Raw genomic sequence first — 25,309 nt, forward strand, 5'->3', positions numbered from 1 at the left:
TTAACAGCCAAAAAGGTCACCAGCACAGGCAAACACTTTGTGTAACAGAATTGGCAAGGGCAGCCCCAGTTAATGCCACCCTATAGCCAGTGTGCTGGCCTTGGCCCCAACATGAGGAATAAACCAAGCCTTTCCCTGACCAAGTATATTCATCCCCCACCTGGCTATTCCAGGGGAGATGCTCTATGTTAGAAATAACCTTTACCTACTGACCCTCCGCGGTGCAGATCGAAACCGGATGCCTCCGGTTTTCAGGGGAAAAGGAAAGAGAGCCTGTGATGTCACTTCTGCTTTTGGACGTCACAAGGCAACACTCCACCTGAACATTTACTTAATTGGTTGAGCAGTGCAGAAGAGAACCTCCCCCAAAAGTTTTTTTTGTCTCGTCAGGACCAGGAAGAGGCGTTTAATTTACACCTGCTACGTTAGGTTCTTACCTACTAGGCTGCATGATATTAAGGGAGGCTAGCCAGCCATAACAAGGCTAACTCTTTCAGACATAGGAAGTAGATAAGCTTGGAGTGTGAAAGTAAAAAGACAACACAGTAAAGCCTACATGACAAGATCAAAAAGGCCACACTTTCTTAAAAAGGAAGCAACAAAATCTTCAGGTACTTTCCTGACTTTCATAAAAGACCATAAAAGCTGTTTGTCCTTTTTACTCACCACTTCTTCTCTGAACCTCACTTCCATTCCCCACTGGGAGTTGAGCCTAGCAACACACACACCTGTGGCTTCCTCACATTACCTCTACTCAAAAACACCCGTTTCTTTTTATTCCAACATAATCCATGTTGGAGGCCAAGAAATTAAAGACCCTGTGCTTCAAATCAAATAAATGTGGATTATCAATAGCTAAGGGTCCTGAGCACTATAGCTTTGTGGGTTAAAAAACACCTAGCAGAAACAAATCCCACCTGGATCAATGAGAGGCTCCTCCCCTTCCAGCACTTTCTATTGCCCCTTTGTTGCCAGGGATTTAAGGCGGAACCAATTTTGCCAGTGTGAAACCCTATATAGTGCCACGTGGAAAAGATGAAACACCTTAATTAAAAAGGTTCAGTTGGTAAATATTACAGTATGTGAGTCACTGTAGTCCAGTCATCAGATAAACAGTTGTATGTGAAATTTAAACAAGACTTGAGAAATAACATACTCATTTAGACACATTATCATATTACTAAGGGGGCGTTACAGCCAGGAAACTCACATTGTTTGATCATAACAGTACATAAGCCCTTAAACACTTCCCTAACCTAATGGTTAGCTTAAATGGTGGTGACATGGATGGTAGACAAGACTGGTAAAACCAACCCAAAATGGATAAACTGATTCAATTTTTACACCACACTATAAAATTAGATTTAGCAATTTCACAGAGGACTTGATTTTCCAGATACAAGATAACCCCCGGCGAGAGAGAGACCACTTACCGGTGGTGTCACCGAATAACTGACCAGTTTCAGCGCCTGTTTCAGATTCATGACAAATCAGTAACGTCCTGTTTGGTTTCAACAACAACCGGCTGACAGAATATGACCGAGTCACCTCTGCTCTGTCCAGCTGACACACTGAAGCTGTACTAAGCACATGGTTGTCTGTCCCTGCGAGCTTTACACCTTATCTAAGCAAGCCACCGTCTCTGATACCCCCCAGTCCCCCATACTGTCCAGGTGACACAGAAGAGACAGAGGTACTCTCCAAATGACACCTAGCCTCTACAGTTTGCAAAAGCTATTTCATAATCATATATCCGATGTTGCTGGTATAGGCCTATGCACTGAGAGGAAGGATATTCCCATTCTGGCGTGAGCTCAGTCAGGTACTACTTTCCCATGGAAGCCCAGGTTATGGGACTGGATTAGTCATGCCTGGCACTATGGTTACCAGAGGGTATGAGTACACTGGGCTATTAATAATTAAAAGAGTGTTTACTTCACCAAAGGCCCTAACAAAGGTCTCTTTATATAGACCACTGTCACTGTGCTTTGTGATGAGGAAGTACAAGAGTTTAGATTGTATCTCTACATAATACGTATTTATGCATGTTATTTATTTCTACCCATCTCCCCTATTTGGTTGGGGAGGAGGAGGGAGGGGTTAAATAGAGATTTGTCATTTGAAGGCCTTCAGAGGTAAATTGCAGGACCAAGGGGGCATTCTCTATTGTGAGACTTTGGTAGTAATAAGGAAGTAGGATCAGAACAGCTGCATAGCCTCACTGTTTTTTCTCGCTTACTTTACCTACTGGCCTTTGGACAGTCACAACACAGACCCTTACTGAATCATGAATAGACCTGAGGAAAATAGAGGTAGAGTTAAAAAAAAACACGAGTAGTATTCCTAGAGGCCTGCAAAAAAAGCAAACACCTCCTAAGAATAGGCGCTCCTACAGCAGGTAAACAATCACTCACAGTCACTCACTCACACAGTCAGTAGGCCCCAGCTAGGTTAGCACGCAGGGGCAAATACGTGTCATGTTCCTAGCAGAGCAAATATTGCACTTCTCAAGTTTACATCAACCTAGCAAACTACTGTTGCTCTACTACTGGGAAGCTTGCCTTCAGTGCAAGTAAGGGTTGCGGAGCTTTTTCTAATGTTTTACTACATTAGGCCTAGTTCTACCATAATGTATAGTCGAAAATCTTCACAGTACACTGCCCAAGCATGCGAAGAATCTTCAGATATTTTGGAATGTAAAGGAAAACACCGATTGAGACCCATTTATGAAGACTCATTGTCATTTCTGTTTACATTGCTCCTAAAACCACCTCGGATGAGCTGTTTGGTTAAGAGTTCAACACAACACAAAATTAACAAAATCCCTAGCATAAGTGAAAAACAGAAGTAAAAAGAGGATGCTATGTAGTCAGTGGCGATTTTAGCATGTAAATCTTGGTGGGGCAAACAAACAAAAAAATGTGGGATGCATGCCAGCAAAGCCACTACACAACACTAAACAGTACATTAATTGTACTATAACGGTGACAAACGGTGCCCACAAACTGTTAGGGCCTACATAAAGCTAACCCAACATCTGACCACTGCTACACTTGGCTATCAGCGGAGCCTTGTCTGGCAGCGAAACAGTTCTTTCAGCCTCATTTACTGCCTTTAAAACAAACATAGCTGGCCGACTTGCTAAAACAAATGTGGTTTCTAATGACAATTGAGATGTACAAATTATGGCATAAGGGGACGACAAGCAGATAAGAGGCAATTCGTAATTTTGATGAAGACATTAATGAGCGAGCCCTGTACACCAAGTCAGAACCTTAGGCTGAATAAAGGGGGCATAAGCAGACAATGACAGCTCTTACAAAATTCAATGATTACATTTCTCTAAAACAGGTTATAGGCTACATGGGGTAAAGGGGGGGTAAATAGACCAAATTATTAGGCTGAGGCACATGGGCTACTAACAGCTTATCACACAATATAAACTTAGTAATACTTTCTTGGCTACAGTATACATATCTCCCTGGCATATTACATTATTAACGCAGCAGCACACAAGACATTTTTGGACTCACCTTGTTGTGCTGTGCTCACTTGAACAGGAAGGTGGCACGGCGGTCCTTCGTGGGCAAATTTTGTCATTAAAGACTGGCATTCTCTGAATTTATGGTGCTTTCAAGACAACTGGGAACTCAAAATGTTTTAATTAAAAAAAAATCAAGATGATGTCATTGATCTTCAGGTCGTAGCTCTAGAAAGAGGCCGGATTTACAATTCTGAGTTGGCTGACCGTTCAAAATGTATTTCCCAGTCGCTGCTTGTTTTTACCGGAATCCCCACTTGAACTCACTGAAGTCAAGTTTTCGCAGTTCCGAGTTAACAGTTATTTTGAACGCGGCACAAATCATGCTTCATAAACTTGGAAAATAGTTCCTTAATCCTAGATTTGGGACAACACAGCCACTGTCACTGATTCATTGTTGAATTTGCGATTTTGAATTTGTGGTGTAATGTTTATGTCCAATGAGCACCGATGTTATCTATAATTTCTCTTCATTATTTATCTTCATATGACAAGGATTAAAAAGTATTTGCCAGTAGATTGTCGACTTGATTCACAAGGATGACTGCTAGTTAAGATTTTGAAAGTATGATGTTGACATGATCAGTCCAATAAAAGTTACTGTATGTGATTTATCATCATTTTATTTGTGGCCAATGACAATGAGCCTTCTTGGATGGGCACTTGTAATGTAACTCTATGGCAGCACCCAAGGGGCTAGAATTTACGTATTTTCTGCTTGCTTGCCCCACCACCACAGAAAGCACTGAGCTAGGCTAAAACACCGCGCATTTTGGAGCTGCCTTACTCAAGAAAAAGAAAACAAAAAAAGAGACCATGTTTGTATGTGGCTTTACTAACTTACATATATACATACACATAGTTGAAGTCGGAAGTTTACATACACCTTAGCCAAATACATTAAAACTCCGTTTTCACAATTCCTGACATTTAATCCTAGTAAAAATTCCCTGTCTTAGGTCAGTTAGGATCAACACTTTATTTTAAGAATGTGAAATGTCAGAATAATAGTAGAGAGAATAATATTTCAGCTTTTATTTCTTCCATCACATTCCCAGTGGGTCAGAAGTTTACATATACTAATTGAGTGTTTGGTCGCATTGCCTTTAAAATGGTTTAACTTGGGTCAAACGTTTTGGGTAGCCTTCCACAAGCTTCCCACAATAGGTTGGGTGAATTTTGGCCCAATCCTCTTTACAGAGCTGGTGTAACTGAGTCAGGTTTGTAGGCCTCCTTGCTCACACGCTTTTTCAGTTCTACCCACACATTTTCTATAGGATTGAGGTCAGGGCTTTGTGATGGCCACTCCAATACCTTGACTTTGTTGTCCTAAAGCCATTTTGCCACAACTTTGGAAGTATGCTTGGGGTCATTGTCAATTTGGAAGACCCATTTGCGACCAAGCTTTAACTTCCTGACTGCTGTCTTGAGATGTTGCTTCAATATATCCACATACTTTTCCTTCCTCGTGATGCCATCTATTTTGTGAAGTGCACCAGTCCCTCCTGCAGCAAAGCACAGCCAGCAGACAAAGGCTAATAAAGACTCAGTGTGTGTGTGTGTTTGTTTGCATGTGAGAGAGAATGAGAAAGTGTGTGTACGTGCGTGCGTGAATGAGAGGGTGTATGAAATGCATTTGTGAGCTTGCTCATGTTTGTGAGAGAGAATTGTAATGAGTTGAATTAGAACAAGCATTTAGGTTTAGGGTTGTAGTTCTAGAAATACATATCTAGATGATCATGTCAACATGATGCTGCCACCCCGTGCTTCACGGTTGGGATGGTGTTCTTCGGCTTGCAAGCTTCCCCCTTTTTCCTCCAAACATAACGATGGTCATAATGGCCAAACAGTTCTATTTTTGTTTCATCAGACCAGAGGACATTTCTACAAAAAGTGCAATCTTTGTCCCCATGTGCAGTTGCAAACCGTAGTCTGGGTTCTTTATGGCGTTTTTGGAGCAGTGGATTCTTCCATGCTGAGCGGCCTTTCAGGTTATGTCGATATAGGACTCATTTTACTGTGGATATAGATACTTTTGTACCTGTTTCCACCAGCTTCTTCACAAGGTCCTTTGCTGTTGTTCTATGATTGATTTGCACTTTTTGCACCGAAGTACATCCACAGACACCCCTCCAATTGACTCAAATTATGTCAATTAGCCTATCAGAAGCATCTAAAGCCATGACATCAGTGTATGTAAACTTCTGACCCACTGGAATTGTGATACAGTGAATTATAAGTGAAATAATCTGTCTGTAAACAATTGTTGTCATGCAGAAAGTAGATGTCCTAACCGACTTGCCAAAACTATAGTTTGTTAACAAGACATTTTGAGTGGTTGAAAAACAAGTTTTAATGACTCCAATCTAAGTGCATGTAAACTTCCGACTTCAACTGTGTGTGTGTGTGTGTATATATATATATTTTACATTGTTTGCAAACTGACATGTGACACGTATTAATGCCAAAATAACACGCAAAACAGGCAAGCCCAAAAATTTAAAATGGTGGTTTGCAGAGCCAGAAGCCACATTGTGATTACAGTGGGCCTACAGTCTCAGTTGAACTACTCAGAAGAGCAATTACGTAGGCTACCACTGACAATTACATTGTTTGCAGAATATATACACTACATGACCAAAAGTATGTGGACACCCGCTCGTCGAACATCTCATTCCAAAATCATGGGCATTAATATGGAGTTGGTCCCCCCTTTGCTGCTATAACAGCCTCCACTCTTCTGGGAAGGCTTTCCACTAGATGTTTAAACATCGCTGCAGGGACTTGCTTCCATTCATCCACAAGAGCATTAGTGAGGTCGGGCACTGATGTTGGGCGATTAGGCCTGGCTCGCAGTCGGCGTTCCAATTCATCCCAAAGGTGTTCGATGGGGTTGAGTTCAGGGCTCTGTGCAGACCAGTCAAGTTCTTCCACACAGAGCTAAACAAACCATTTCTGTATGGACCTTGCTTCGTGCACAGGTGCATTGTTATGCTGAAATAGGAAAGGGCCTTCCCCAATCTGCTGCCCCAAAGTTGGAAGCACCCGTGCATTGTCAAGAATGTCATTGTATGCTGTAGCCTTAAGATTTCCCTTCACTGGAACTAAGTGGCCTGTGTGAGGCTGCTCGGCCCTGGAAACCCATTTCATAAAACTCCCGACGAACAGTTAGTGCGGACAGTGCTGACGTTGCTTCCAGAGGCAGTTTGGAACATGGTAGTGAGTGTTGCAACCGAGGACAGACATTTTTTACGAGCTACACATTTCAGCAGTCCCGTGCTATGAGTTTGTGTGGCCTACCACTTCGCGGCTAAGCCGTTGTTTGTCCTAGATGTTGCCACTTCACAATAACAACACTTACAGCTGACCGGGGCAGCTCCAGCATGGTAGAAATTTGACAAACTGACTTGTTGGAAAGGTGGCATCCTATGATGGTGCTACGTTGAAAGTCACAGAGCTCTTTCTATAAGGCCATTCTATTGCCAATGTTTGTCTATTGAGATTGCATGGCTGTGTGCTCGATTCTATAAACCGGTCAGCCACGGGTGTGGCTGAAATAGCCGAATCCACTAATTCGAAGGGGTGTCCACATACTTTTGTATATATAGTGTACATTGTACAACCATTCACAACACACTTTACAACTACAATAGGCCTATAATCTTAGGGAATGTGATTAATTACCATGGGCATTCAACCTTAGATGAACTGCTTTAAAGAACGGAGGATTACTGACCACTTACATTGTTTACATACGCTGGTCATTTAATCTAACATTTATTGTTAACTCAATAATATGCTCATTGCTGTTAATGTGTGTGCATCCTGTGACATTAGCTTCAGTTACACCATGACTGGATAGTTTGAATGAGACAATTCCCGAGAAAGTCAATTGGCCAAAAAGCAACCTTGGATTTAGGTGAAACTACTAGATTAGAGAATAGATTTATGAAGCCAGCTTTGAACGAATCAACAGATAAGAGAAGACACAGCCATTTGGGAATGCAGTGTCGAAACTGTTGTGAAAGTCCTCGGCAGGCAGAAACCTGCATGTGTGGCAGAACCAGTAGGGTAGGGTGAGGAGGCGGGCGAGGGGAGTGGGACATTCAGCTGACAGCCTGGCCTCCCTCTCTCAAACACAGACCAGCTACCTCTCAACCCGGTCACCCCAAAGTAAAGACAGGACCCCCTATACCTTTATCATTACAGAGGCTGACCCACTAGAGTTATCAACTGAACAGATTTACACCCTTTTAGACTGTACACCATTCACTAGTTGAATGAGGCCTTCTAGCTAGCTATTTTCTTAAGCAAGCGTTATGAGAGTTATTGTATTGATTACTTTGACAGCCAGAGTCAGCAAATAATCAAAGAATTGTAGAGCAGTTAGATACAATGTCATTGTCATCCCTAATCGCCCTACATCTGTTTATACAACTTACTCAGTGGGACCTTCTAATAATTGCTTAACGAAACATAGAATACTATTGTGCTGACATTTCCTTAGCAAAAACTCCCAACAGTACAATGTTCAGGATACAGTTCAGTAATGGATTGTGGACTAAAATGTTATCATGCTGCTATGAGTGTCATATGTGGTGGTGGAAAAAGTACCCAATTGTCATATTTGAGTAAAAGTAAAGATACCTTAAAATGACTCAAGTAAAAGTCACCTTGTAAAAATACCACTTGAGTAAAAGTCTTTGGTTTCATATATACTTAACTATCAAAGGTAAATGTAATTGCAAAAATATACTTAATAATAAAAAGTAAAAGTATAAATCATTTCACATTCCAAACGCACAATTTTCTTATTTTAATTTATGGATAGCCAGGGGCATACTCCAAGACTCAGACATCATTTACAAAGTATTTGCGTTTAGTGAGTCCGTCAGATCAGGGGCTTTAGGCATGGCCAGGGATATTCTCTTGATAAGTGCGTGAATTTGACTATTTTCCTGTCCTGCAAAGCATTCGAAATGTATCGAGTACTTTAGGGTGTCAGGGGAAATGTACATTGTTTTCTTTAGGAATGTAGTGGAGTAAAAGTTGTCAAAAATATAAATAGTAAAGTATAGATACCCCCAAAAACGAATTAAGTATGTAGCACTTTAAGTATTTTTACACCACTGGTCATGACATGTTGACAGAACTCAAATGAAAATGTTAATGGTTGTTGAGATAGAAAAAGTGTTCGAAATGTGTTTTCGTTGCCTACCTGTAAAACGTCACAGCAACTCCAGTAAAGTCGTCCAACTCAAAATAATAGTTCGCGGTTTAGACACTTGCCGCTGTCAACAGATTTATCATTAAATAAATGAAATCGTTGAAAAAGCTACCTGAAGAGCATAAAGGGGTTTATCCATTTGGCAGTACAGCGTGCAGGTGAGTTTCTTGACGTCATCACGCACGTTGTGTGACTTCCAGGAAGTAGGGCACTGCCCGTCTTTTTTTCGGGAAACAATTTTCACGAAACATCAAGTTTTGAATGTCGTATGAGAAAAGTACAGTGAAATGCCTATCTTGCAAGCTCTAACGCCAACAATGCAGTGATTAACAACAATGTAATACTAAAAATAACACGGTAGAACAAAAACACACAAGATATAAAAATAGGAACAACATGATAAAGTAAGTATAGTAAGCATACTAAATACAGGGTCAGTTCCAGGACCGTATTTACAATGGGCAGGGATACTGGATCGAGAGGTAGATATTTATAGGGTAAGGTGACTAGTCATCAGGATATATGATAAACAGAGTAGCAGCAGCATATATGATGATTGTATGTGAGTGGGTTTGAGTGGAGTCAGTATAAATGTAAGTGTGTATTATGTGTGTGTGAGCAAATTATGGATACGTGTTTATATGTGTGTTGGAGTATCAGTGTGAGTACTTTGTAGGGCCCTGTGAGTGTGCATAGAGTGCAAAAATAATAATAAAATACAAAGGTCAACTCAGTCAGCATAACCATTTTGTTAGCTATTTAGCAGTCTTCTGGTATGGGATAGAAGCTGTTCATAATCCTGCTGATGTCAGACTTGATGCACCGGTACCGCTTGCCATGCGGAAGCAGTGCAAACAGTCTATGGCTTGGGTGGTTGGAGACTTGCTTTCACACAGCCTGATATAGACGTCCTGGATGGTAGGTAGCTCGGCACCAGTGATGTACTGGGCTGTCCAGACAACCCTCTAGCGCCATGCGATCGAGGGCGGTGCTATTGTCATAAGCAGTGATACAGCCAGTAAATATGCTCTCAGGTGTACAGCTGTAGAACTTGTTGAGGATTTGAGGGCACATGCCAAACCTTTTCAACCTCCCGAACTTCTTCACGACTGTGTGAGTGGGTGCGGACCATTTCAAGTCCTTAGTGATTTGGACACCGAGGAACTTGAAGCACTCGACCTGTTCCACTGCAGCCCTGTCGATGTGGATGGGGGCGTGCTTTCAGCATAACTACCATTTCTTGCCTTCTCAAATGTCAACCAAAACTTAACATACTTTGTCTATTGGGCTTCCCCGAAGTGTAAGGCGTCAGTGCTTGACCGTACAACTGGAGAAGATTGTTGGCTTTCACCGAGGTAACCCTAGGAAGACAACGATAAAAATATCAGTGTTAGGGAAACTTAAAACTAGCTTCAAGTTATTTTGTGTGCAAATGCATATTGTTATTATCTGAGATTTTTAAAATATTCATTTTAACAGATGGTGACCCCAGCTAGGAGCAAAAGAGCAGCGAGGTTTTCCAGGTCTCACCTTCCTTTCGCGCTTCTTCCAAACCAAGTAATTCGCCCGGATGTCGTAGAACTTGGTCCCCTTCTTGATTCTGCTCCGGTAGTTCTCCTTCTGTTTCTCCTGCGCCTTGTCAATGTTCAGTCTCACCTTGATTGATAACAGGAATAAATGCAATTATATTTCATATTACAAATACATTTCTTACATATGCCTTGGAGGGCCAGAAAATAAAATAACAGCAGACAATAATATTTACCTGGTCAAAAACTTCCACATCCTTCTCAGCCTGAAGGTGGTCCTCGAAGGCGTTCTGATCTGGTTCGACAACTTCCACCACATCAGGTGGAGTTTCAGTGATCTCAAAGTACGTTATACAAAAATAGCAATAGACAACAACACTAAGTCAATCATTTTTGAAAGACTACAGTATATGCAATAATTGTATATATAATTGCATTGTTTACCTCAGCCAACAGCTGCAGCCCCCAGTCCGTAGTCAGTGGAGGCCTGGATGCTGCTGTTGTGTGCAAAGAGAATTACCTTCAGGTTGTTCGCCCACCCTTCCTTGTACCAATCAAGGGACTTGCCCATGGCAGTCTTGAGGGTCTGGTTGGTCCATTCACCAAACCTGGAGGGGGTAGGAAAGCGATATCTATTGACAATGTAAGATAGTGAAATATGTCTGATTATGTACCATAGAAAAACAAAAACAAATTGTAAAAAATAAATAAAAGAAACCATTGGTGACAGAATATAACCTACTGTATAACATCTGTACCTTGTTCCAGCGTTCCTAACCTTGGTCACTCAAGATGACCTCAGAAGAACCGTGGGTGTTGAAGATGTCCATCATTGCCTTAGAGGTGGCCTTGCCAGTCTCGCCCTTGATGGGTATCATACAAAACCAAAATCCATTTTTGTTTCCATCCACCCTTTTTAATGAGTTACAGAAGGGAATTTAGATTTAAGCACGTACTCTTCCTTTACTGACCTTAATGGATATTGCCTCTAACCACTTGGTAAAGTGATCGGTCGCCGTCAGACACCAGCTGTTGCCATTCCTGGATTCGGTGAAGGGTCCGATAAGGTCCACCCCTAACATTTAGAGTGTTAGAGAGAAGATTACGTTATTCTTACCCATATCTGTGTCATACAGTATGCAGATTTTCATATTTGTAAGCATGCTGACACACACACACATTCTATAATATTTAACTCTGCTGTGGTCAAATAAAGCAAACATTAAAAAACAACTTATCAGGGCAAAATTTGAATTGGGACACTTACCGATCATGTGCCACGGTGAAACAACTTTGATGGGCTTCAACTCCGGCGCGACAGTCTTCGCCCTCTCAAACTTCTGGCAAGTAGACACAGGGTACTGACCTTTAAGCAAAAAGTGACAAATTGAAACATTGTGTGCTCTCTGAAATGACATTAATTGAAATCATAATCATTTCAGATATAAAAGAATGTGATTGATAAACAAAAGGTTATTTCCCTTGCCCAGCTGTCCACCTCCTTGACAATTCCCCATCAGAAGAAGCGTAGGTTGATTTTGGCAATCATGCGCTTCACTCCGAAATTGCCCGGGCTCCTTCTCCTCCTTAGTAAAAATCCCTCTCCTTCCTCTGTAGGTACATATGATTGCCGAACAAGTTGGAAGAGAAGAGTTGTTGAAATACTCGAGTCGAAGTACATTTACACTGATGTCTTTCTCTGTCTTCCACTCTCTTCCCCATCCGTTCTTTCTCACTTTCTTCCCCCCCACCCTCTCTCTGTGTCTGTCTAGCAAAGACACCTAGTTAAGTGCATTTGGAATTACCATAATTGCTTACACCTATCCATTTGATTGATCAGGTTTAACTTATAGATAGATACCTCAATATGACAGACATAACTATATCAGTGGAGGCTGCTGAGGGGAGGACGGCTCATAATAATGGCTGGAATGGAGTCAATGGAATGGTATTCCATTTACTCTATTCCAGACATTATTATGAGCCATCCTCCCCTCAGCAGCCTCCACCGAACTATATGTATAGCTAGCAACATGTAGATGATGTTGATAATTCGTTTTACTTGAGACAGGAGACCAAGTGGAGACATAGGACGAGGTGGATAATTTTATAATAAGGCAGGTTTATTCAAGTGTAAAAATATTATGCAAAGCGTGCAGCACGGCTCTTTCTATCTGATCCGTATGGGGTCGTCAGGAAAAGAGAGAGTTTCCACAGTATTACAGTTTTATATATAGACAACAAGCAAAGTAGGTTGATCTGCGAGTCTGGCCTTCCGATTGGACGATCTGGGTCTTGGGTAGTCCTGTACAGGCCTGGTGTCCACGTTCCATTGGTTCCTGAGGTAGTTCTTTGTCTGGAGCTCCAACCCTGAGTTGTGTGTGTCTGAGTGATTGTCATGGGGGAGGGGAGTTGTGGGTGTCGTGCATTTGTCCAATGAGTCCAGCTTATGTCCAATATAAAAGGGAGTGTGTATATTGTGTCAACCATAGCTAATGTTGAGAAGTTGTTAAAACAAGTTACCAATATCTAATACAATTCCTTACAAATCCCCCTCTTCACGTCTCACCAGAGACGTGACATAAAGTATATAAAAAGACAAAACTAAAGGATAAAATTTGTCAGAAGACAAATTTTTGATTCCCTCTCTTCACGTCTCACAAGAGACGTGACATAAAAGTATATAAAAAGACAAAGCTAAGGGATAAAATTTGTCAGAAGACAAATTTTTTAATTCCCTCTCTTCACGTCTCACAAGAGACGTGACATAAAAGTATCTTAGTCCTCAAATAGATAGACAGGTCCAGCTTCCCCATCCTCAAGCAATGGGAACATTTGGGCCCTTTCCTGATTAGGGTCTATGGCTGCAGTTATAACACGGCTAGCAAGCGTGCGCGCACATGGAATGCAACAGCATCCACAAAGTACAAGAATGGCCGCAAAAACAGAAATTGATACTAGGATGGAGGAAACCAGCGTCTTATATTTACCAAAAGCATCCATCCATGAGTCCCACATAGTAGTGTCCACTCCAGAATGCTGTTTCATCTTACCATTAAGGGTACGAAGTCCCTCCAATGCTACAGTCAGACTCCCATCCGTAGCTGTGTTATTGGGAATGAAAGTACAACACTGTTCACCAAACATTTGCACAGACCCCCCCCCCGTTCAGCCAATAACATATCAACCGCGATTCTATTTTGAAATGCCATCAGGGACGTAGCTGCCAATTGTCCATGGACCGCCTCGAAGCCTTGTTGAGTCCAATTGCCCAGTTTCTGGACATTAAAATGAATGTAGTTAATTCTGTCCACATTTTTATTAACTGTTCACCACCAACAGACAGAAGATTCAAACCCAGCTTTCACTTGGTCCACCAGTTTATATTCATCTGGCACCCCCTAGGGACACCAATAGCATCAATGTAAGTTGAGTCGTAAATGAGCAAGGACCAAAAAGGAGACCACTCCAATAACTACCCCTGGAGTGGCCAACCACACATTAGTAAACCAAAAAACGAGAATATGTTAAACCCTCCGGTCCATCCCTCTATACAACCTGTACCAGGTGGGCTCGTCGCCACCCGGGAACTTCAAACCTTCACAACAGGGAGGACAAACATCACTTTTTATTCATTCAACAACATCATCTACAGCAAACCAAGGGTCCTCCTCTGTCAGCCCACTCTCCTGCGGAAGCTCGTTTTCGTATCAGCCTCTCCAACTGGAGCATCAACCAGAGGCCCCTTACACATCTGTAACAAACTTCTTCAAACAAGGTATGATACAGGCAACACAGAAATGAAAAACCACAACTAGTGTCAGAAATCCAGTAATCGTCCTTGCAGTGTACTTACCAAAACAACCACCCAGCCAGGGGAACAGTCCACTCTCCTCCACACCTGCAAGACCCTTCATCTCCACTGATAACCTTGCCAACCCACTCAGAGCTTTTGAAATGCTCCCATCCGGACTAGTATTGTTAGGAACAAACGTGCAACACTGTTACACCTCCCTTGTTGGCCAGACTTATGTCCAGTGTTAGTCTATTGTGTCTACTGGTTTGTGAGGCAGCATCCAATTGTTCAGCCATCCCTGTAAGTCCTGTGTGGGTGTGTTTGACAAATCATCATTAATTATAGTAGATATAATTGATCCAGACCTTTTGTTTTAGCATCAACAATAGCTGGGCCAATGATGGGCATCAGATGCCACAGGCCATCATTCCTGGTTAATGTCTGGAATTCGTGGGGGACCCCTATTGGGACCCCCAACAGGTTGGTGTGCATGTTATCTGTACCCTCGGACCAAGGAGCGTCACGTTTCTGCCGTCTCCTGGGTTGGTCCCAAGCCTCTGTGTCCTGTGTAGCTCCCAGAAGTTGATTAGCTATAATAATAGGCAATGGTGGTATCAGACTGGCCAAAACACATGAGCAACGACAATTTCCTTTCAAAAATAGGGTCAACCGCCTGGCAGGTCCACACATCCACCATACATCAGCAACACCTCTAGTTAATAGTGGTATTAGTGATGCAGGTAGTAGCAGGGAGCCCTCCATAGTCTATACCTCTACCTGTACCAGTGATACAGCTGTTATGTCCCCCATATGCCTTAACTCCCCACGGTACCTTCTGGGGAGGGACCACTGGGAACACAAGACTCAGAGTCTTACACAGGGTTGAATTTGGCTTGAACTTTTCCAATATGCACATCCAACCTTCCCCATTACTTAGGACAAATGGGTGAGCAGCCAGAATAGGTCTGGCATGTCCACATACGACACAGTCCTTTCTATTAAGTGTTTTGTAGGCCAACCACATATTCTCCCTTTCCTCATAACCAGTTTCAGTCCCCAAATGTTCACTATCTGAAATGTCTTTTATATTTATTATCTGTACCAGATTGGAGAGCTTAGGTGATGGCGTGGGACTTGGTCTTGAAGTGGTGGAGGAGACCGGCTGAACCCTGGTCCGTTGGAACTGGTGGTGGTTCTGGCAGCACCGCGATGGTAACATCCCCATCGTATCCTGATCAAACAGCTCAGGACTACAAGCAGTCCTGTAAAACCCCACCCTCTCCCAGAGAACACATCATCAGCCAGAGATCAAGCAACACTTTCACTTCTATGAACGTACACAGGGTTGAGAGGTCAGGGTCAGGAATTCTTCATTAAGGAGTTGATCCCCGAGCTCTATTAGCAACGGTTCTTCTCCTTAACTCTGTGTTCATTCGGCAGTGTCAGTGTGTCTCACCCTCCAAGTGCGATATGCCCCCAGGTCGAGTGATTCACCTTCTCCCTTGATTCACCTGCAATGTATAAACTCTTGGACATACAGGTTTGGTTAACAAACAGTTCCTCATTTGTTCTTTCTGATTATATATTTAACTTCTATGCCTAATTTTTTAGCTATAAATGTTTAATTTTAAATAAGTTTATTATCCAATGGGCCCCATCCTTTCCCAGTCCACAATGTACCCTCCTTCGTTTGATACCTGGCTCTGGCCAGGTATCAACCTTACCTACTCTAAATAATAACCTTGTACATCATATTATAGGAACGTCCCTTCTATTCCCCGCATATCCAATTCTCCCCTGGGCGCACATCCATATCTATTCTTTTCCAATTCTCTGTCAAGTGACCTTTCTACTTTGAAATGTATCTGTGCTGCTTATATATGTTAACCCATTTCCCTCCTATCTTATTTCACAGCCCACCTTGCTCATTTCCTGGTCCACCCTCCCCACTCTGCTCTCAAACCTTCAAGGTCTCAACAGTGCGGGGTAGACCCATCTGTCTGCCTTTTTCTATGTGTTCCTTTACAATATTAACTAAGTGTCTCACTGTTTTGACTTTATCTGCATGGATTTAAAAATAACAACAGGTCTTATAGTGTCAACCTTTAAAGTCCTAACATAACCTTAATTAACCTATCTCTATCTTCTAATGGCCAATACAAATGCTTACCTTATGGTCAAGAGTTATAAACTCTATTATAATCAATTTACCTCAAAACTAGTATCCCAAATGACACAATCTCATTATTCTCACCACATTTCCCCGCGAGTGATCAAGTCGCCGGAAAATGCAATGGAAACAGAAAACAGGTCAAAATGTTACACCTACATTCGTGTTCCATATCTAAACATACCAAAAGAACCCTTTATCTTCTCAAAGTCCCTTGCCTAAATAAAACTCAGAAAGTAAAACTCCTATTCCCATATGAGTGTATTCTTTTAAGATATCTTATCTCTGGGTACACGGAAACCCTTAACCTTAATGTTTACTCCAAAAAACAAAATTATGTCACCAGCATTCAACCAGTCGGCTGGGAGACCATTGGGTGCTGCAATACTGCCATCTTCTGTCCATTCTCTGCACAGCTCTCCACCCACTCTTATTCAACCTTCTCAATTTGAGCCATTTTAGTTTCTTATTTTAACTATTGTTTTCTAAATTTTTTAATTTTTTTTAATTTTTTAATCTATTATTACCTAGTTAGACTAGAGTGTCCGTGACATACATCCATGGGGATCCGGTTATAGTTATTCTATTAACCATGTGAAAGTGCCCAGGGACACCCCAAATATCAGTAGGAATATCACAAATAAGGGGCCAGATATCCCTAGCCTTGCCCAGGGAGGGAGAAATATCCCTCTAACTGGGCGAGGTTCCTTTATCAGGGGAGACGGAGTTTGATTCCGCATCACCTGAGTCAGGAATGTCTTCCTTTGGAATCGAATTTAAGCTGTTTAAATCAGCTCTGACTTCTGTCAGTGTTCTAGAAGGGATTGGGGCTGGAGTGCAATGTGTGAGGTGGTGCCAAGGTGCGCCTGATTTACCTTTGACCTGGACTGAGTGTGAAGTAACCTCCCCCACTTCGTACAGTCCAGTCCACCTGGGTTCTAGCCACTTTCTCTTGTGGACATTAACCCCACCCAGTCACCAATTTTTACCTTCCGTGTGCCAGATCTCCCTTCTGCTTCCCCGTTGGACCTTGTGAATCTGTGTGGAGAGAGCTGCAGAAAGTTCCGTCAATTATCAAACATTACAATTTGTTGTACATCAAGGGCGGGCATATGACCTCCCTTCCTTGGTGAACCCAGCATGACTCCTCCAGCCATTGTCTCATGAGGAGAGAGATGGGTGCCTGCACCTGGAGAGGCTATCATGGCCAGCAACGCCAGGGGCAGGACTTTAACCCAAATCAACTTCAAACCTGCACATACATTTGATTGGCGCGTTCCACGAGACTTATGAGATTGTGGCCTGTACACTAACCCCATCATTAAACAACATCACTCGGCGGTCACTTAAACACAGCCTCAACCTAGCATATGGCTAATTAGTAGCAATCGGTCTCGTGGAACGTTCAATCACTCTCATTAATTTGGAGAGTTTCAGGTTTAATACCATTACTCCTATATCAAGCTTAGATTTATCACCGATGCTCCTAGTTGAAGAATATTTCGACTAGTCCCAGATTACTAATGCGACTTGAATCCCAATACGCCAAGCTTAGATTTATCACCGATGCCTCTAGTGGAGTGCCATATCCACTAGCCTCAGATTACTAATACGACTTGAACAGGCTACATTACATTTCAACACTTTGAGTTTCAAGTTTAATACCATTACTCCTATATCAAGCTTAGATTTATCCCCGATGCTCCTAGTGGTGTGCCATGTCCACTAGTCCCAGATTACTAATTCGACTTGAACGGCGTCAAGCTTAGGTTTATCCCCGATACTCCTAGTTGAAGAACAATTCAACTAGTTCCAGATTACTAATTCGACTTGATCAGCCTCAAGCTTAGATTTATCCCCGATACTCCTAGTTGAAGAATAATCCAACTAGTTCCAGATTACTAATTCGACTTGATCAGCCTCAAGCTTAGATTTATCCCCGATACTCCTAGTTGAAGAATAATTCAACTAGTTCCAGATTACTAATTCGACTTGATTTTATACTTCGCAAATATCTTTACACAATGCCTTAGATTCTAAACAATTCCACATAAATTTAGCAACAATTCACTCACCTCAGTACTTCTGATCATTAAATTTAGATATTGGCTATAATACAATATGCAGATTTTGATTAAACCGGCTCTGCTTACCTTAATATTTTCGAGCTCTTTGATCAGTTTCCTGGGTGAGTTGAATCGCCGACGTCTCCCTCGAGCGGGTCACCTCTCCTTCTTGAATCTTTCTCCCTCTCGTCTCCTGTCCGATGAATTTTCTATTGGGCCGAATTCAAATATGTTTTGACCATCCTCTGCTTACCAAGTCTGTTGATAATTCGTTTTACTTGAGACAGGAGACCAAGTGGAGACATAGGACGAGGTGGATAATTTTATAATAAGGCAGGTTTATTCAAGTGTAAAAATATTATGCAAAGCGTGCAGCACGGCTCTTTCTATCTGATCCGTATGGGGTCGTCAGGAAAAGAGAGAGTTTCCACAGTATTACAGTTTTATATATAGACAACAAGCAAAGTAGGTTGATCTGCGAGTCTGGCCTTCCGATTGGACGATCTGGGTCTTGGGTAGTCCTGTACAGGCCTGGTGTCCACGTTCCATTGGTTCCTGAGGTAGTTCTTTGTCTGGAGCTCCAACCCTGAGTTGTGTGTGTCTGAGTGATTGTCATGGGGGAGGGGAGTTGTGGGTGTCGTGCATTTGTCCAATGAGTCCAGCTTATGTCCAATATAAAAGGGAGTGTGTATATTGTGTCAACCATAGCTAATGTTGAGAAGTTGTTAAAACAAGTTACCAATATCTAATACAATTCCTTACAATGACCAACTAGCTAGATGGAAAATGGTTTTTGAAAAATGGTTGTACAAAGCGAAATCTGTTCAGGTATGTAATAGAAGTTAACTGCTTAACAAATTTCTCTGAATGTTGCGCCTCTTGAAGTGGTGCCTTCATAGTACTTCGCCTAGTTGGAAAGATAAAATAAAATCTCCTCAAGGAATGCCATTGAAGTGCAATCTACATACAATAACAGTTACAGTAGCTAGCTAGCTAAAGTTAGTTTTATTTAGCTGTCTGGTTAGCTAAATAAGTACAGTAGCTTGCAACGTCAATCTAAAAATAGCTTAAATTATTTCTTCCTGGTTACCAATATAAAGACAAATATATGGTAAAGAAATAGTCTCTTTCCAAAAACACAGTCCTTGAAGAGCAATTCTGAGGTATAATTTTGCGCGGACTGAGTGAGCGTTTATTAGGTGATTAGAACTGCCCGTGTCCTACTTTTCCAAATTCCTGCAGCAGCCCTAGGGGTTGGAGACACTTTTTTAGCAGGGGGACATGATTTGGCCTTTTCAACCTCCTGAGGGGGAAGGGGCGCTGTTGCGACTTCTATAAGACTGTGCGCGTGTGTGTGGACCATTTTAAATTCTTTGTGGACATGGAGGAATTTGAAGCTCTTAACCCGCTCCACTGCAGCCCATCCATGGGACGTGCTCGCCCCCCATTTCCTAACGTTGAGGGAGAAATTGTGGTTCCGGTCTCATCGTCACCGGTGATCAGGCCTACCACCGTCGTGTTGTCAGCAAACTTGATGTTGCAGTCATGCGTGGCCACGCAGTCGTGGGTGAACAGGGAGTACAGAAGGGGACTAAGCACACACCCCTGTGGGGCCCCGTGTTGAGGGTTAGCAGGGCGAAGGTGATGTTTATACTGAAGTTACTTTTTCGTACCAGGTTAGGATAATTAACATAGCAGATTAGGAGACTGAGGTTAAGGTTAGGGAAAATAAGTTTGTATCAAAGTGCTGTGAAAAGAGTGTGTCACCCTTTTTTCATCCTGTCCTGCCCACTAGCTACCAACCAAAAAGTCATAACCCTGCCTTTTTCTACAATTTATCTTCTTAAAATCTGATTTTAAACCTATCCCTAACCACACTGCTGACCTTATGCCTAACCCTAACCTGAAATTATTTTTACAATATAGCCAATTTTTACTTTGTGGCTGTTCTATCTAGTTGAAACCCTGCCCTGTACCTACATATTTGGATACCCTTTAGCCTGGTTCACATTGGCATTTTGAAGTGACTCAATCCAATTTTTTATATACAGTTGATGTCGGAAGTTTACATACACTTAGGTTGGAGTCATTAAAACTCGTTTTTCAACCACTCCACAAATGTCTTGTTAACAAACTATAGTTTTGGCAAGTCGGTTAGGACATCTACTTTGTGCATGACACAAGTAATTTTTCCAACAATTGTTTACAGACAGATTATTTCACTTATAATTTACTGTATCACAATTCCAGTGGGTCAGAAGTTTACATACACTGAATTGACTGTGCCTTTAAACAGCTTGAAAATTCCCCAAAATTACGTCATGGCTTTAGATGCTTCTGATAGGCTAATTGACATAATTTGAGTCAATTGGAGGTGTATCTGTGGATGTATTTCAAGGCCTACCTTCAAACTCAGTGCCTCTTTGCTTGATATCATGGAAAAATCAAAAGAAATCAGCCAAGACCTCAGGACAAAAAAATTGTAGACCTCCACAAGTCTGGTTCATCATTGGAAGCAATTTCCAAACACCTGAAGCTACCACGTTAATCTGAACAAACAATAGTACGCAAGTATCTTCACCATGGGTGTAACGCTCGTCTTCGGGTGAAAGAGAGGAGGACCAAGGCGCGGCGTGGTAAGTGTTCATGATGATGAATTTTAATGCTAATCCAACAAACAGAACACTACAAAATACAAAACAACAAACGAAGTGAACAAACGAACGAAACAGTACCATGTGGCGAACAAACACTGACACGGCAACAAACACCCACAACTCAAAAGTGAAACCCAGGCTACCTAAGTATGATTCTCAGTCAGGGACAACGATTGACAGCTGCCACTGATTGAGAATCATACCAGGCCAAACTCAAAACCCCAACATAGAAAAACACACATAGACTACCCACTCAGCTCATGTCCTGACCAACACTAAAACAAAGAAAACACAAAAGAACTATGGTCAGAACGTGACAATGGGACCACGCAGCCATCATACCGCTCAGGAAGGAGATGTGTTCTGTCTCCTAGAGATTAACGTATTTTGGTGCGAAAAGTGCAAATCAATCCCAGAACAGCAGCAAAGAACCTTGTGAAGATGCTGGAGGAAACAGGTACAAAAGTATCTATATCCACAGTAAAACGAGTCCTACATCGACATAACCTGAAAGGCCGCTCAGCAAGGAAGAAGCCACTGCTCCAAAACCGCCATAAAAAAAAAGTTTTGCAACTGCATATGGGGACAAAGATCGTACTTTTTGGAGAAATGTCCTCTGGTGTGATGAAACAAAAATAGAACTGTTTGGCCATAATGACCATCGTTAGCTTTGGAGGAAAAAGGGGGAGGCTTGCAAGCCGAAGAACACCATCCCAACCGTGAAGCACGGTGGTGGTAGCATCATGTTGTGGGGGTGCTTTGCTGCAGGAGGGACTGGTGCACTTAACAAAATAGATGGCATCACGAGGAAGGAAAAGTATGTTAGATATATTGAAGCAACATCTCAAGACAGCAGTCAGGAAGTTAAAGCTTGGTCGCAAATGGGTCTTCCAAATTGACAATGACCCCAAGCATACTTCCAAAGTTGTGGTGGCAAAATGGCTTAAGGACAACAAAGTCAAGGTATTGGAGTGGCCATCACAAAGCCCTGACCTCAATCTTATAGAAAATCTGTGGGCAGAACTGAAAAAGCGTGTGCAAGCAAGGAGGCCTACAAACCTGAATCAGTTACACCAGCTCTGTCAGGAGGAATGGGCCAAAATTCACCCAACTTATTGTGGGAAGCTTGTGGAAGGCTACCCGAAACGTTTGACCCAAGTTAAACAATTTAAAGGCAATGCTACCAAATACTAATTGAATGTATGTAAACGTCTGACCCACTGGGAATGTGATGAAAGAAAAAAAGCTGAAATAAATTATTCTCTCTACTATTATTCTGACATTTCACATTCTTAAAATAAAGTGGTGATCCTAACTGACCTAAGACAGGGAATTTTTACTAGGTTTAAATGTCAGAAATTGTGAAAAACTGAGTTGAAATGTATTTGGCTAAGGTGTATGCAAACTCCCGACTGCAATTGTATATCCGTTTAGAATCTGATATTTTTCCTGCAGTTTGAACAGCCAAAAAGCACATGCAACATTTCAAACTACCTGTGTAGGAGGTTTGAAGTTAGATACAAATCTGATTTATTTGCCCTCGAGTAGTTATTAGAATGTTATATGGCATATCTTGTTGCTTGCTAGCGACTCTGTTGACAGTTTGACAAGAACATGTGGTAGCTAACTTAACTAGCTAGCTTGTTAATTGTTTACAAATAAGTTATTGAATGTGCTAGAAAGCTAAATAGCAAAGTTACCTACAGTAGCTATTTGACTGCTGTGGCTAGTCAAAAATGACTCGTTTTGAAGGTTGGATTATGATCTTATACTTTGAGGCTTTAAAAGTGTTCGTACATTATGATTTTGAACATTCAAAGCAATTGGGAAACGTCCATGGCATGCATTGTTGTCACCTTTGATTGCTACATAACTTTGAAGCACGAGCACCACCACCAGGGTAGACCTTGAAACTAGCCAAACATTTATTTTCGCAGCAAAAGAGGAGTTGCCACATTTAGCCTATAAACCCTTTCCCCATAACGTTATCGAGTGAATTAAGAAGAAATCTCGATTTAACTCCTAATGACCTAAGAAGCGAAATTGTGTTTTCAATCAAAATAATAATTATTGTGAGCTAATGTGACTAATAAAGGAATTTGGATATGTCGCAAGACAAATATAATTCGCCCTTATTAAACGGAAACAAATCGAATGTTAGGATATTTTCTGTCAATTGTGACGTTATTACACAAACCGTTATATTGGGCTATTTGCGAGATTGACTTGTCATTTCAATAGACAGTGGCTAGGCCTACTGACTAAAATACAGGTAACATATAGCACTTGATAGGCCTACATCTAATTTCAGATAGCCTACAGTAGCCTGGGCAAAATGAACGATTTAGCAGCTTGCTTAGTTCAAAATGATAGACTAGTTTGTTTAACATGAAGTGAGGCGATTTCATGGTATAGGCTACTGAGGATGTGGTCGTAATTTCGTCATATATCTATATATATATAGATATCGTCATTCAACATATGTACTGTATAAAATGGTAGGCTACAATAGCCTACGCACGCATAGTAATTAATAGGCTAATTGATGGACAACATATGCAAATGTATCATTCTCTACATTTAATAGAGAAGCTTCATTGTGGACTTTTACCCATAACAGAAGCACGCAAGGCAGTTCCATAACTGTCAATTCTCATTTCCACTCGCTCAATGCTTGATATCAAAGAACTGAGCATGCGTAAAACCCTTCGCTTGGTATGGTTTCCCATAAGAAAAGTCGACTATATAATTCAGTTTAAAGCACCTCAGAGCGAATGTATATAATCTGCCCAAGGTCGTTTTCTGTGCTTTGTCACCGTTATTTATTGATGCGCATCAGTTCTAGAGCGTTATGTTTTATAGTAAAAGGGTTGGAAATAGGTGTCTCCATAATGACACTGTAAATAGTCTACCTAACAAGTTGTCACGAGGCGCGCGTGCTGCTCTGTCTCCTCTCACTCACGAGACACATGCCAGCTGCAGCGCTCAGTCTCAACACACACACCCCTCCAGCCCTCCACACCAGTTAATTCAATTAAATTCAAAGGGCTTTATTGGCATGGGAAACATATGTTCACATTTCCAAAGCAAGTGAAATAGATAAACAAAAGTGAAATAAACAATACAAAATGTACAGTAAACATTACACTCACAAAAGTTCCAAAGGAATAGAGACATGTCAAATGTTATATGGCTATATACAGTGTTGTAATGATGTGCAAAAAAGTTATTAAAAAAAGTACAAAAGGGAAAATAAATTAACAAATATGGGTTGTATTTACAATGGTGTTTGTTCTTCACTGGTTGCCCTTTTCTAGTGGCAACAGGTCACTCATCTTGCTGCTATGTTGGCACACTGGTATTTCACCCAATAGATATGGGAGTTGATCAAATTGGATTTGTTTTCAAATTCTTTGTGGGTCTGTGTAATCTGAGGGAAATATGTGACTCTAATATGGGCATACATTTGGCAGGAGGTTAGGAAATGCAGCTCAGTTTCCACCTCATTTTGTAGGCAGTGTGCACATAGCCTGGCCTCTCTCAATAGCAAGGCTATGCTCACTGAGTCTGTACATAGTCAAAGCTTTCCTTAATTTTGGGTCAGTCCCAGTGGTCAGGTATTCTACCATTATGTACTCTCTGTTTAGGGCCAAATAGCATTGTAGTTTTCACTGTTTTTTGTTGTTAATTCTTTCCAATGTGTCAAGTAATTATATTTTGGTTTTCTCATGATTTGGTTGGGTCTAATTGTGTTATTTAAAAAATATATATTTCACCTTTATTTAACCAGGTAGACCAGTTGAGAACAAGTTCTCAATTAAAACTGCAAAGCAGTGCGACAAAAACAACAGAGTTACATATGGGATAAACAAACATACAGTCAATAACACAATATAAAAATCTATATACAGTGTGCAAATGTAGTAAGATTAGGGAGGAAAGGCAATAAATAGGCCATAGTGGTGAAATAATTACAATTTAGCATTAACACTGGAGTGATAGTTGTGCAGATGATGATGTGCAAGTAGGGATACTGGGGTACAAAAGAGCAAAAATAAATAATATGGGGATAAGGTAGTTGGATGGGCTACAGATGGGCTGTGTACAGGTGCAGTGACCGGTAAGCTGGTCTGACAGCTGATGCTTAAAGTTAGTGAGGGAGATATAAGACTCCAGCTTCAGAGATTTTTGGAATTCGTTCCAGTCATTGGCAGCAGAGAACTGTAAGGAAAGGCGGCCAAAGGGGGTGTTGGGTTTGGGGATGACCAGTGAAATATACCTGCTGGAGCGCGTGCTACAGGTGGGTGCTGCTATGGTGACCAG

General features: G+C 41.6%; 1 protein-coding gene and 1 long non-coding RNA gene across 6 annotated transcripts in view; both read right to left on the reverse strand.

Annotated features, from left to right (window-relative positions):
- The window catches only part of LOC120054749 (tight junction protein ZO-3-like), a 28,815-nt gene extending 19,945 nt beyond the window's left edge, over positions 1–8,870 (reverse strand). For 2 of the 5 annotated variants that reach the window (XM_039002318.1, XM_039002317.1), the window contains exon 1: positions 1,434–1,848. In XM_039002318.1, the coding sequence (XP_038858246.1) occupies positions 1,434–1,484 (51 nt within the window). In that variant the 5' untranslated portion in view covers positions 1,485–1,848. Of the gene's footprint in view, positions 1–666; positions 890–917; positions 1,013–1,433; positions 1,849–8,759 lie in introns of those variants that run through there. The other 3 variants (XM_039002320.1, XM_039002321.1, XM_039002319.1) reach the window with 3 other exon arrangements.
- A 554-nt stretch (positions 8,871–9,424) lies between these two features.
- LOC120054446 lies at positions 9,425–11,154 on the reverse strand. The gene is made up of 4 exons (XR_005477610.1): positions 11,056–11,154; positions 10,534–10,905; positions 10,299–10,424; positions 9,425–10,129 (listed from the first exon to the last, which is right to left on the reverse strand). It is a non-coding gene; the product is annotated as an uncharacterized LOC120054446 (long non-coding RNA).
- Positions 11,155–25,309: the final 14,155 nt, after the last annotated feature.

This window comes from Salvelinus namaycush, chromosome 10, assembly GCF_016432855.1.
Source record: "Salvelinus namaycush isolate Seneca chromosome 10, SaNama_1.0, whole genome shotgun sequence".
Taxonomy (NCBI): domain Eukaryota; kingdom Metazoa; phylum Chordata; class Actinopteri; order Salmoniformes; family Salmonidae; genus Salvelinus; species Salvelinus namaycush.